Source organism: the organism of the source record quoted next, unplaced genomic scaffold, assembly GCF_019419815.1.
Source record: "Pyrus x bretschneideri cultivar Hongxiangsu unplaced genomic scaffold, Pyrus_bretschneideri_v1 Contig81, whole genome shotgun sequence".
Taxonomy (NCBI): domain Eukaryota; kingdom Viridiplantae; phylum Streptophyta; class Magnoliopsida; order Rosales; family Rosaceae; genus Pyrus; species Pyrus x bretschneideri.
In genome coordinates this window covers 329,407-343,844 of record NW_025999822.1, presented here as the reverse complement: position 1 = coordinate 343,844, position 14,438 = coordinate 329,407, and the positions used below count along the sequence as shown (strand labels likewise).

At 35.9% G+C, this 14,438-nt stretch overlaps 3 protein-coding genes across 3 annotated transcripts; 1 reads left to right on the top strand and 2 right to left on the bottom strand.

Annotated features, from left to right (window-relative positions):
- The first annotated feature begins 4,102 nt into the window (after positions 1 to 4,102).
- Positions 4,103 to 5,498, top strand: LOC103939742 (pathogen-related protein). Its single transcript, XM_009349859.3, has 4 exons — positions 4,103 to 4,345; positions 4,446 to 4,578; positions 4,840 to 5,141; positions 5,218 to 5,498. Exons 1-4 carry the CDS (start codon positions 4,208 to 4,210, stop codon positions 5,359 to 5,361), a joined length of 717 nt encoding a protein of 238 aa, XP_009348134.1. The 5' UTR covers positions 4,103 to 4,207; the 3' UTR covers positions 5,362 to 5,498.
- A 341-nt stretch (positions 5,499 to 5,839) lies between these two features.
- LOC103939743 (uncharacterized protein C57A10.07) lies at positions 5,840 to 9,364 on the bottom strand. The gene is made up of 3 exons (XM_009349860.3): positions 8,336 to 9,364; positions 6,765 to 6,886; positions 5,840 to 6,279 (listed from the first exon to the last, which is right to left on the bottom strand). Exons 1-3 carry the CDS (start codon positions 8,925 to 8,927, stop codon positions 5,950 to 5,952), a joined length of 1,044 nt encoding a protein of 347 aa, XP_009348135.1. The 5' UTR covers positions 8,928 to 9,364; the 3' UTR covers positions 5,840 to 5,949.
- A 1,196-nt stretch (positions 9,365 to 10,560) lies between these two features.
- LOC103939744 (eukaryotic translation initiation factor 6-2) lies at positions 10,561 to 12,901 on the bottom strand. Its single transcript, XM_009349861.3, has 6 exons — positions 12,740 to 12,901; positions 12,463 to 12,645; positions 12,301 to 12,345; positions 12,062 to 12,192; positions 11,156 to 11,266; positions 10,561 to 11,040 (listed from the first exon to the last, which is right to left on the bottom strand). The coding sequence occupies exons 1-6, from the start codon at positions 12,747 to 12,749 to the stop codon at positions 10,783 to 10,785; spliced, it is 738 nt and encodes a 245-aa protein (XP_009348136.1). The 5' UTR covers positions 12,750 to 12,901; the 3' UTR covers positions 10,561 to 10,782.
- Positions 12,902 to 14,438: the final 1,537 nt, after the last annotated feature.

Sequence of the window (14,438 nt, the reverse complement as noted above, 5' to 3'; positions counted from 1 at the left end):
AGGCGGGTCTCTAAGGATCTGTTTGATACTCTACTTGAATCCAACTTTTTAAACTCAAAAACAATTTTCAAGTTTTAGGCCTTAAACACTTGTTTGGTATGACTATTTTTAAAAATTGAACTCAAGACTAACTCAAAAATATAATATACTCTTTAAAAACATAAAAAGTGAGTTTTTAGAGTTTTTAAACTTAAATTCACTCATTTCTTTTCTCTCCCTCCTCCCATCTCACTCCAAATCTATCTCTCTCTCTCTCTTTTCTTCTTTCTCTCTCCACCTTCTCTTTGTTTTTTACATTTTTCGTCTCTCCTCCAATCCGTTCTCTTCATTCTCTCGGTTCTTTCTCTCACTCCCCTTCCTTTCTATCTCCTCCAATCCTCTCTATTCTTTCTCTTTCCTACAATCATGTCTTACTTTCTTTCCTCCTCTTTCCTCTTTCTCCCTCTCCTGCAACCCTCTTATTTTAGATCTCTTTGTACAGTTTAAGTTGTAAGATTTAAAATTTTTAAATCGCAAACTAATCAAATTTTTGAGTCTTAAAGAAAATTGTTTTCAAGAAATGTTCTTAACAAATGTTTTGAGAAATGATAAAAAAAAAAAATTCAAATTGGATACCAAACGGGTCCTAATTTTTGTTTATCGCATTATGAACACCCGTGGATAAGGACAAATATATATGAACCATTCCAAACAGCCAAAAAAAATAGTTAAATTTGGAGAAATAAAATTTCTAATTATTTGAGGCAGTACTCATCAACCACAGATAATGCCTCCCCCTCCTGCTGCTGAACTAAAACTTCGCGGGTTGTTGGACTATTTGCTAGCTGGTTTTGTAAGCAGCAGGCTGCGTATATTGCTCTGCGTATCATTATCATGTCAATTCTTTCTGGAAGCTTCCCGCGTTATAGCATTATTTAAACTGCCAAGTCCTTTTGGTTTTGGGTAGCAATGGAATGGAATCAACCCTACGCTAGCATTTGACAATTAAGATAATCTAATATTAACTGTTTGGATTAAACATAGACCGTTGGGCCTGCCCAATGTCCAATACACTGAAGTTTGTCTGAAAGCATAATGGGTATTTAATTTGGGCAGCAAATGAACCATGCATGACCCAAAATTTATTAGTGCTTTATAAAGTGGCAATCCTGGGCGTCAAAACCCTCTTTCACATAGAAGAAAGAATGCTCGGTTGAGTTTCACAGAGAAAAAAGTACTCATAATTTCAAGGGGATAACTGTGGAAAGTTGAAAGGTAAAAGACAGGTTGTCCCACATCGGTGAAGGATAAAGTTTGTTATGGGCTTATATGATCTTGGGCTATTTTCCATATTCCTAATTGGCTTTATGGTGGAACCCCAATTTCATCATGGTATCAGAGGTTGTTCCTTGTGTGAAAACCCAAGGGCCACACATGTTCACGCGTCACCCAGTTGTTGTCCACATGTAGGCTTGAAAATCGACCACACATGCGGGGGCGTGTTGAAAGTTGAAATGTAAGAGACAAGTTGTCTCACATCGGTGAGGGACAAAGTTTGCCATGGGCTTTCACCCTAATTTCATTATAACTTGGGAATCCCATATATATTATGACCTGAATCAAATCGATTCTTTTTTGAATTTCTATACGTGCAATTCCCTCTACATTAGAGGATATTTTCATATTATTTTGCACATAATTTTATACAATCTCAAGAGCAGTAGATAAGCAGGCGAAAGAACTCGAAAACTACTTCGTCAGATCGTCCTGAAGAAATATAGGACTTTGTTTCCCCGGTCGATGCATTGACAAGGAGCCATATGAGTGAAAGTCTCATATACGTTTATGTAAAGTGGCATTAAGGGTGACTTATTTGTTAGCTTTTCCACTATCACCCTCAAAAAACCAAACTCTACCTTATATAAGAGAAACAACTCAAAACTAGCTTGATAATGTCCTCCTTACAACTATTCTAGCGGGAAACACCAATTTCTTTCTTCGGAGCCATTTCTTTTCCTGACACCCTACCCCAGCATGGCATAACGCTTCCCTTTCGGTTATTTGGAAGAGTCAACTAACTTCTTCCCAAACCTACTAGAGGTCGATTTCTTAAGGAGCCGAGGCGGTGAAGTTCAGCCAATCCATCCTATCTTGGATTCCTTATTTAAGCCCAAAAGGCTTAGCAGGTCAAGTGCGACTGTGTTAACTTCAGGGGGCTAGAAATAAAGAGTATAGTGGAAAGTTTCAGTTTCTGACAGCACAGTTGATGGAGCCGACTGACGGAGCTACAGGTTAAGGTTTATTGAATTCGAATGAGAGGTTCACCACCACAACATTGCATGCAAGGGGAGCTTACTCAATTCGCAAATTGGTCTGACTCGTAACTCGCTTCTAACCTCATATTCGATAGCCCAACCGTAGTGACGTTGGAATGTAAAATCAATTTCGTCACAAATGTTTTCAATCATTTTAAAAATACTTTCAAATAAGCCATTAATTACCTCTATAGCGAAAAATTACGATGTAATGTGATCCTTAATTAAGTTTATGAGAGAGATCCGCCCAAAAAAAAGCTTCCCTAAAATGTAATAGGGGTGAATGTATACTTTTGCAAACACGTTGGAAAAGTGTACGAAGAAAAGTATTGGGGCGATTCGAAACCAACATGAATTTTTCATTCATGTGGTTCCACATAACAAAACAGATTGATGGCGTTTAAGAAAATTGTGGGTGGTGTAGTAATACTGGACACAATTTGAGGACCAAAGCAACTATTAGTGTTCAACACGCTCTTTCTCTGGATGTTTCAAATCTAACGTATATGTGGCAACACAAATAATCTAACGTATATGTGGCAACACAAATAAGGTGACGTACAATACGTTGTTAAATTTCAGTGCTCTGATACCATGAAGAAAATTAAAATTCTACCATAAATCAATTAACAATACAAAAAGTAACCCAATTTACTTATAAGCTTTCACTCTTACCGCCTTGAACCAGTGTTGGAAAATCATTATTATGTGGAACCGCATGGATGACAAATCCATTTTGGTTTTGTCTAAACATAATAATATTGTATGTGCCAGTACTTGCACAAACTTGTCAAATAAACATTCCTTGGAAACTAAGATTTCTACTTTTGTTCTTATTATATTCTCTTTTTTTCTCATAAATAAAATAAAAAGAGTCTTAACGCAACACACTTGATACTGTTCACTGATAATATATTTACTCTAAAAAGTCACTCCTAATACTATTCATTTACAACACATTTTTATTCTTTTAGTTAAAACTTAAAGTATCAATCATTGACCAAGTACTGCGCAGGAGGAGACTCTTTTGTCCTACGAATTGGTCAAAAAAATAAAATAAAACCCCATACATAGCCAGCCCTTTGCATATATAGAAGTGCTTGTATACTATGCCTGGTTGTTTAAGTCAATATCAACTTGTTTTTAAAGTTATTGTCATCTATCAAGTTTGAATTCGTAACCTTTTTGTGGCTAATTAATAAAGTGGAGATCACTAATTCCTTTGGACCAAATTATCATAATTAAGATCATGATCTTCTTTTTACACAAATTGTCTCTGGGATAGTCGAAAGATAATACATGTATGAGATAATTAAAGAAAATTAGGATTTAACCTACAAGAGATATTTTTGTCGAATGTATATTACAATCCAAGAGTAAAAATGTGTCCTTGAAAATACTTACAATATATTCTACAAAATTGTAATAGATTAGACCCAAAGACATGAATCTTTGTACAATACTTGGATTGTCTGTCGACTAGTCAAATTCTTCGTCTTGAGCCTAAATATTGCAGTGAATCTTTGAGCCTAGATTAGACCCAAAGACATGAATCTTTGTAACAGTGTTGCTAGGGGGAAATATTGCAGTGAATGACTAAGGGGATTAATCTGGCCATGAATCTTTGTACAATGCTTGGATTGTCTGTTGACTAGTCAAATTCTTCGTCTTGAGCCTAAATACCTAAAACGATAAAACAATAAGATCAATTAATTTCATTGTCACTGTTTTTTCTGTTCTCTAATCCACCACATCCAATATCACATGTTAGATTCCACTAATATGTTTGAATAATTTGGCATCAAAGACCATTCTTTACAGCTTCACTGTATATATATGTATAAGGACCCGTGTCACAGAAGAACACACAACTCACAGAAGGTTCAAAAGTTATCTTGTTTTAATAAGTTAAGATGGCCTCACCAAGAGTTAAGGAAGATAATTACCGTTACAATTTGTATGGAGAAGAAGAGAAGAACACCAAATGGAGATATGGGGCTCCTCCTAATTATGGTGCTGTCAACAAAATCTTTGAACAAGGCAGAACCAAAGTATCTCTCTCTCTCTCTCTCTCTCTCTCTCTCTCTCTCTCTCTCCCCCCTCGTTTAATTTGAACTTTTCTGACATGTTTTTTTCATTATTTGATGGAAGACATGGCCTCCTGGATCACTGGAAGAGAAAGTGCAAAACCTTGTAAAGACATGGGAAATGGAGATGTTTCATAAAGTAAGGGATGAAGATTTTAAGACAATTGATCCCAAGAAGTACACATTCAGCCTAAACGGTAATCATTGTTTTTTTAAAGCTTGAAAGCTACGTCGTCCATACATTTTTTTAACGAACCAAATCGTTTATATTTTAATTATATTATTCATAGATCAATTTTGCGAAAACTTAGACACGTTCAAACCCATCTAATTGTAGTCCAGAAAACAGATGATGCTTCAAAAATACAACGTTGTCCTTACATTAAGTTTAATTGAGGGATGCTCACCTGAGAATCCAAGTCATGTTTCAATATAAAATTGTGCTTTTTATTTTACAGGAAGGAAAGCTGTAAGTTTGGAAGAGAAGAGAAAGCTTGGGGGAGGCTACAATTCTTTGCTGCAAACCTCTTTGCCGGATGACCTCCGGGGCTACAACCCGTCAGAAGAAACCATAGATACAGCTCATATGGCTTTCGTAACCGCTTTCCCACGCGGTTTTGCTCTAGAGATTCTCCATGTGTACTCCGGTCCACCGGTGATTGTATACAAGTTCAGGCACTGGGGTATCATGGAGGGCCCCTTCAAAGGTCATGCCCCTACGGGCGAACAGGTTGAACTCTTTGGCATGGCTATCTTTGAGGTAATCTTCTTGCCTCGCGCATTGTTCTTCCTCTAGCTAGTTTGTCATGGAACTGATCCCTGAGATTTTGTTGCAGTTGGACGAGGGTGGGAAAATCGTGAAGGTTGAGTTCTTTTTCGACCGTGGTGAACTTCTCGGAGGCCTTATGAAGGGTCCAAGCGTTGGCAGTTCGAGTACAGAGGCAGCCTTAGGTTGCCCATTCTTGAAGAACACAGGGTAGCTTCACAAGCTAGAGTGTCACAATCTAATAGTAGTTGCTATAAGCAAGGGACTAAGGAATAAGCCATGCCCACATTGGCATACAAAGTGTACTTTTATTTCTCAAGTATTTTCTGTTCTATGGCAGTAATTTATGCATCTCTTTCTTTTGTTTTTGATTTAAAGAATTAGCGTACAAACAGGACGCCGCTCATGCAAACATAGCATGAAAAGGGTTCTCACCGCAGCATTGACAATAAACGGTACCGAAAACAGCAATTACTCTCCCGTAAAGCTTACCGCGTACAAACATTTAAAAGCCCCAAATAACAAACAAATCTAAACCCTAAACACAAACATGGCAGCTACAAACTCAAAAGTTACCACCAATCAACCTATCAACCGAGATGAGCAGCCAACTCTTCCGACTATACCCGCCACCCGGGAACCAGCAGACTGTTAAAATTGATAATGCCCCGAAGTATGTTTCACTAGACCACTGAACAAATATTAATCTTTTCAGATACCTTAATATTGATTCAAAAAGATGTTTACACAGGAAAAAGAAAACAATATGTGCGAGATTGGAACTCCCGGTGGAATATTTAGATTAATTTAGCTCTTTAGGCCAAGGAAGGGACCCTGGATAAGGAGCTGACCCACAATATCTGAAAAGACCTTCAATTTCAGGACACCCATTTGGATAGGGAATTGACCTGTGAAATGGATCACGCCCTAGTTTTTTACGGTAAAGTGAACCTCGACATCCATACGGATCTTCTTGGAATTGAGCCCGCACAATTGCTTCTCCTTTCCGGGCTGCTACTTTTGCAGTAGAAATTGCTGGGGTACCCACGTAGAAGAACCTTGACTCGGGAAAGCCAATAGCAGCCCGGTGTAGATGCGCAAATCTCTCCTCCTTGAAATCATAACTTACGACCTGGTTTGCATACAGTCGTGTTAGGTTATAAAGTAATTGTTGGTTTGCATCCTAACAGCTTGAGCTTTCAGGAATACTGCTTTATCATATATTGTGTTTTCAAACCAATATGGATACAATTATTAACATGCTTCATGAATACTCATCATGCAGAGTGGTCCTTTGTGCGATGTTTAAAGTAACTCGTATAGAAATGATGTATTGTGTTTCAAAGCTGAGAGAGAGAGAGAGAGAGAGATGTCTTTTGCATTTTTCTAATAGATGATGCATATATTGGCTTGCACTAATGAGCAGTTAAATTTTATATTTTCACAAGCCCGTACATATGAGTACATATATGCGCTCAGCCTACATTGTCGCTCTTTGTGCTAATGGGTGCTTAACTGTTTCCCTATAATATTTTCATCCTATGTCAAGACACAAGCACACCATACTTGTATTTTAGCTTCAAAGATGGCAAATCAGATTGGGCAGAACGGGCTTACAGTTATATTTTGAGGATATGTGCCAGTAAGCTCTCTGAACCGGCACACACTGAAGAGAAGATTCTCAAAACTGTCCCTTGCATGCTCTTCTGTGAGTGTCCTCGATCTCAAATCTTCTTGGCCTAAACAAAACATCATGGCATAAGTTTTATGCGAGTTAAAGATCAGTAAACGATGGTTCAGACCAACATGGATATAAATTAATGTTGCACAATCATGCTTTATTCTCCTTTACAAAAGTAACTATGCTTTTGACAATAAAGTGAGAGGAGAAGAGGAAAGGCAAAAGGAAGAATAAAACATTGCCATAAGTAGCAGACCAGAAACAAAGTAAAAATCATATAACATGAAGAAACATTTCATTGGTAGCATAAATAAAATCAGCTCAGCATAGAACGAAACGACTTTAAGTAGTTCATGCATAAAGGATACTGAGAGACGAGAAAGAGAAATCTAACAGAGATAAAGAAACAGAATAAAAGAGGGAACGAGATTAAAGAAAAGAATATTTGCGTAAACCAGATAACTCCACAATGATATATGATTTGCCAAATAACAAGGGTATTGCCTGCTTCCTTATTTTATGCAACTAAAAACAGGAAAAGTAATTCCAGTGAACACAGAATGATGAAATGGATAAAAGACTTGCAGAGTTACCATTTTTTGTTATAGTAAATTCAAGAAACGAGGATAGTGTAAATGAACAACAGTGGACCAAAGTGAAATTGACAAACATTTAGACTAAAGGACTTGTACTTTCAATAAAGTTACCCCTTGTGCAACTGGAATATGCATGATATTCCCAGTCCTACTAAAATTTCATACCCACACTGTCAAATGATGTACTATGTAGTTATTTAAACATACCCACAATAGTTCAAACTTATGCACTGCTATTTTTAGCTTTTTCATATGACATTATGATATTCATCCAAAATCCAAAAAGAAGACGACAAATGGAATCATATACTGAGGTAAAACATGAAGTGTACACAACTTGCATATATTGTATACCACTATATCTCTTCCCAGGGTGATAAACGTCACTAGCAAAGATATGACTCAAAAGTTCAACAGATTTATCATTTCACAACTTGGTTTATCTTGTTAACAGCCTTGTCAACAAATAGAAAATCCATGTGCAGTTATTAGCTTACTCAATTATGAAAAACAATCTTCGAAGTTGACATTTAAATCTTTTGTGTGTATTTCAACAAACAAAGTTGACAAGCTTCTTTGGCACTTAAAAAATAAAAACAACAGAAAACACCACAGCAAGAATTAATAATCTGCTTTTCTTTTCTGCAAGACCCTTCTCCTAAAGGAAGACAAAAGCATTTAATTCTTTCTTTTCTACCGAAGAACCTATTTACACAAATGCTATAAATTCAAAGCAACTGCAGATCGCAAGATAAAAGATTATAAACAATCAAGTACATGGGAACTAAAAAGCATCCTATATATCGTTCTTCATACAATCACCAGTCAATCATCTTGGCTTAAAAATGAATCATATGTAAAAGAAGGCATGCCAAAACATGTCTAATGCAAGAGAAATAACAGGAACTCACCAAACCATCCTTTTGATTCAGCAACTGCCCAGTAACTCTGTGCCTCACTGCGAGGACCGGCATCTCTTCGAGTCTCTCCACCACTAAACAGCAGAAGAGCTGCATTGTCTTTGGCTGCGACTCCAATTCCCTCTTGTATATGTGCCACAAAAGTAGCAGCCTGACCTGGATTCTTCTGGTAAGACTCCAAAAACCAAGAATCCTCCTTATCAACTTTTCCACAGCTACTACTAGTATAAACTGAATGCCCGGCAACCATGACTAGATTCTGGAGATTCGCTAACGGATAACTAGACGAACTCACGTCATAATTTTGGTAGTTATTCGTCATTTGGTGCCCTCTCTCGTACAGAGACAAAAGTATGAGAATTGAGACCCCAAATGACAAGGAGATGACGAAAACTAAAAGGGGATGCAGCTTGCAGTAATACTGAATTCGGTTTCCGATAGACCTAATCATTTTGATGGGATGCGATGATAAACTCCTATGCTTTCGGGGTTTTCTAAATGTTCCAGATTCTAAATCAAACTCACCACTCGGGTAGGCTACAAAGGACTTAGGACTGCCGGGCCGAAACGGATAATTGCTCATTATAGTACAGCAAATCCAGCTTCCACGGATTAAATTGAATGGAACTATTCATACCCAGATGAAAATTTACAGCAAAAAATCAATGGTGATCAAGAAATCTATGATACAAATACAGAACAATATGAACAACGGAGATCAACCCAACTTCTGTATACAAGCTAAGATTCATAAAGTTTGCAGCTTTCAACGAGAATCAGATAGATTTGCGAATGAATTCACAACTGAATCGAAGCAAAAAGTGTCTGATCCGGAGAGAAAAAGCTCACCCGAAACTCCGTGGAATTGCTCTGTGTGTGCACTCACTCTGCTTGTAAGGGAGAAGAAGAACGTTTGAGGTTGCAGAGGTTCTTTTGTTATTCAATTACAGGGAAGATTCAGGATTTAGATGTTCCCTTGAGATTTGAATTTGGACTCCGATGGAGGAAAAACAATAATTTGGAATTCGATGTTTTTTAAGGCTTGTTTTATTAACATCTTACATTTTGTGAACTACACCTACATACTTAATATATCTCACATTTACTTTTTAAATTAAAATTTTTCTTAGCACACCGCACATATTTTTTAATACTACCCTCACATCTCACATCTTGCACACCCCACAATCATCAACTAATTAACCACACATCAAACTCTTCATCCCTTTCAAACAATAGAATAATCCACATTTTAAAGACAAAAAAGATTAATTAAAATGTTGTATAAAATCTCCATCTTGCCGTTTGATTTATAAACATCCGTCAAGTTTTCTTGAACAATCACGTTGGATTCTAAGAAGCCTGATGGACAAATGGTAAGAACTATTGTTATAAGGTCATGTCAGTTCCAACCAGCCAACAAAACATTAAATTTCTTCATCATCAAACAGCCACAAGAATATTACATTTAATTACATCTTAAAATTTTCAACATTCTCTAGTTTTCTTTTTATTTCTTGGATTCCAATTAGAACAGGGCATTGCAAAAAGTGAAATTTTTTTTCCATTATTTAAATAATTTCATGAATGTGAAAACCAACGAATGAACAAGGAGCAAAACTCGATTTTTTATTCAGTTCATCAAAAGATATATTTTCATCAACTTGTTTGTGTTTTTAGGGTTTTGTTCTATAATGGAGAGTAAGAGCAATTATGAGGGTTCAAATAGTCATTTCATATTAGAGTTACAAGTTGTTTAGTATTACATTTTTAAATGGAGTGTATTTAACAATATGTGAGGTGTTAATAAAAAAAAAACCCATTTTTATTCTATTTTTCCTAGATTTGTTACATTTTTCGTTCTGAGACATTTGTTTATACAAAAATTGTCAAAAAGTCAATGTTTTTATTTTCTTCTTTTCTTGGCAAAGGTCTAAAGTCGATGTTTTGGTAAAACATCCCTTAACTTCGCTGTGGCTCCAAGGTAAAGTTCAATCTATATTGCGACTCAAGGATTTATTTTTTATTTTTTATTTTTTGAGGTTTATTTTATTTTAAGGTTTATTCGTACCCAAAGTTATTTAGATTGAAAACCATTTGGCCATATGAGAGAGTGCAAAAGGAACATTGTTTGTTGAAAATAACAATGATCTTTAAAAGAGACTATAAAAGTAAGTAAAGATACGATAAAGCAAAGGTTATGTAACCAAAGTAAATTACATCACCAAATTTCCGATTTCACTGACTTTCGGGAAAAATATAACAATTTCGAGGTTAACATTGTAATTGTAGTACCAGATTACACAAAACTATACAACTTTGCAAAATCAGACTTCTTATGATTAAGATTTTAAGACGTACACAAGACTCGTTAATACTATTTAAAAACATTGACCAGAAAGAAAACAGGAAATATCCATGAGTTTTACGCACAAGATTTAGACATAGCTGTCGATCAAAGATTTCCTCATTTCATCCACAATAGCACTAGGTTGAGCTTCCCTCAACTTGAAAACGCTTTCAATAACTGAGAGTTCTGTGGCAGTAGTGTCTAACCCGCAGAATGCTGTCCAGTCGTTCACTGTCATGCCCGCAGCTATCACTTCACTACCACGGTTTACTGTTCCAGCAACAAGAGGGACCTGAAGTAGCGTCGACAGTTCATCCAAGTCTTCAACAGATGTATGGGGATGAACCTACACATTTTTTAATTAGAGTGGGACCAAAGGGACAAGAAATATGAAATAATGAAAGTACAAATCTTCCACAAATATGTCTCAGAAACACCAGCCCAAGAAGACATATTCTTACCAAGCCACCTCTGTTGGTGAAGGAACAGTAGCTGCCTACAAGAATATTACCAGCAATAGTCTGCCTAAAAACTTCCACTCCAAGAACATCTGCAATCATCTCCTCAGTTTCCTATGCAAAATAGCAAATACAACGAAATGAACAAAATGAATGGATTCAAAGTTTAATGTCATTGGCTAAATGGAAAAGAGTAGTCTAAGTTCATATAAGAGCTAAAGTTTGCTTGCAAGAAGCACAAGAAACGCGGCTTGCGATATATGCGTACGGACTCGGTCAAAACATACAACCACATTAAAACCCGAGAACTTGACCTCAAAACATTTTCAAAGAATTGCTAAACAGTCAATATGCAAAAAGCTTCTGAAGCCTCAGGATTTGGTATGTTAAGATGTCTTTGGTGGAGGAACCAAAGTCTTTTCAACCATTTGATTCCTCTTTAATTTCTGAACAAAGTTACATATATATCATTCTGAAGTAAAATCAAACTGTTTGGTGAAATGTCATGCTATGCATAATAAGTGACACTATCCAACCATTCAATTCCTCATTAATTTCTGAACAAAGTTACGTATATATCATTCCAAAGTAAATTAAAACTGTTTGGCAAATAATAATGTGACTATCCACGGTTGCATATGGTCGATATTGAGTTATATTTTTCCTTTAAAATGGTTTGAACATGCTCTGCAGTAACCCCTGTGAATACTCTTACACGCTAAACAGGGATCATCTTTTGATAGATGTACGATGCCTTCATAGTTTCCTATGATTGCAAAGAGGTTGGAATCTATTTGTGAAGAGGAGCTTTATGGGTTACTCGCATTGAATTCACATATTCAAGGGAAAGCAAAGAATGCACATGATAAAATCAACATAAAAATTTCGAATAAAGTATTAAAAGAATACCCTGTCAAGATCAGTGTGTGTAAGAGCAACATGATCATTGCATGCGATACAGTTACCAAGAGCCGATAGCCTCTCTTCGATACGCTGAACAACAACGTTATCAGGTAAGCTGTTCCTCAAGTGCTGGAGTTCTTCAATTTCAATAAAAACAGAAGCCCAATAAGTCGGAAAACCGAAACACGACAACATCAAACATAAAATACCCAAAAACAAAAAGAAAACGAAAAAACAAAAAGTACCTTGGTCGGTGGTAGTGTGAGGCAAAAGAAGCCCGTTTTTGTTTCCTGAAATCCAAATTTTAATAAATTTTCAAAATTCATATAAACAATCTAGAATTTTTTTAATTCTTAATTAATACCAAAAAGAAAGACAAATAAAAGATTTACAATAGAAAAGAATACCAGCACAGAGGCGGCCTATGATGCGAGTGCCGCCGATGGAGGTTTTCACGACGGGGATGACATCAGCCAACTCCGCCTCAAAGGTGCTGTAGAAGTTCTCAGAGCCTCCGATGGAGACCAAACAGTACGCATTCGTCAGCTTCGAAAACACCCCAACCTCGCACGAGTTCTCGAATTGCAATCCTGCAAATTCCCAATTAATTTTTCAATTTAATTTTATTGGAAACAAATACGAGAACAATAATCGGAGAACGAAGAAGAAGAAAACAAGACTTACTGGTTGCCATGGATTGAGGGCAACGCCTGACTGCAAGGTACGAGTGTAGGAAAAACTAGGGTTTTGGAGGTTGAGGAAGAGAGAGGGCAATTAGGGTTTTTGATTGCAGACAGGTCAACAACAATTTTTTCCTCCCGTTCTTTTTATATATTTCAGATGTCCAAACTAAATGCCAACAAAAAATTTTGCCAAAATAAACAATTAAAATTAAAATTTTGATCAAAAAAATGTTTCAAAATGATAAAAAGTGTAAATTTGTAAATTTGTACTTATCGCTCTCTATTTACTTACTCTCTGATTTGCTCTTATAAACTAATACATCTCTTTTTTTAATTTTTAAAGTAAAAAAAATATTAAATAACATGTCTAGTATTTTTTAAATAAAATATGCGTTAAAACATTATTGGACAAAATAAAAAAATGAGAACTCACGGGTGATTATCCAGGAAGTATTCTTATTAAAATAAAAAGAGTTTAATTTCGTCAACGGTACCATCTCCAACATTTGGGTTAAAACCTAAAAAGTTTTAACCTAGAATGTCACATCCCTTCCCGTGCTTCACCACATCCCGGGCTCAACTCTGCCGTAGCACGATATTATTTGTTTTGGGCCTCGACCACGCCTACGGCACGATATTATCCGTTTTGGGCCTCGACCACGCCTTCACGGTTTTATTTATAGGAACTCACACGAGAACTTCCCACTAGGTCACCCATCTTGGGAATGCTCTCGCCCGAACTTACTTAACTTCGAGTTCCAATGGAATTCGAAGCCAGTGAGTTCCTAAAAGGCCTCATGCTATATGGAGGTGGGCATGTACAGATAAGGCACATCACCCCCTTTCCGTTGGTCGATGTGTGGGAAGTTACATAGAAAATGTAGGATTTTAATCCATAAATAACTTTTCTGGTCCAAATCTTCATGGTTAAAATTTTAGTCTGAGATTATTAAAGAATAATTTTATGATGGTTTTATATATATAGTAACTTTAAAAAAAATTATGTAAACTATCGTAATTTAATTTTATGAACATTTCAACCTAAAAATATTTAGATTCCAATTAATATTGAAAAATCATTAAACCGACATCATGAAACTCGTGGAATACTATAAAAGAATATGAAACACATAAATGATTTTTTTTAATTATTTTAGCCACTGGATTTTAATTTGGATCGTTACATTTTTTTTTTTAACTGTTAGATTTGATCATATAAGATCTTAACCGTTATATTTAATGAATTTATAAATATAAAATTAAAAAAAAACACATATATGATGGTGAGCCCATTAATCCATAGGGAAATTTGGCCTAAATGTACTCCAAAAATAAATTTTGAGTTAAAACTCATATTTTGGCTAAGGGTTAGAGCAGGTTGGGATGGGTTTACGTGAGAACCCTCTTTTTTTTTATTTTTTTTTTAACAAATAATAGTATCTATACTAAGAAAGTAGGAAAATGAGATAAGTCTTACATTAAGCCAGCTATAATAATGTATTTGTTCACTATTATTATTGTTTATTGTTATTGTTCTTATTATTATTATATAATGTGTATATATTTGTATATGTTATTAATCCACATTTTCACATGTTGGTCAAAACGTGATGACCAAAAGAAAGAATGGTGTTTTTGTAATATCCGCAGAGATGTATGACTTATCTGACTACGTGGAGAACACTCCCATTTCCCTGGAG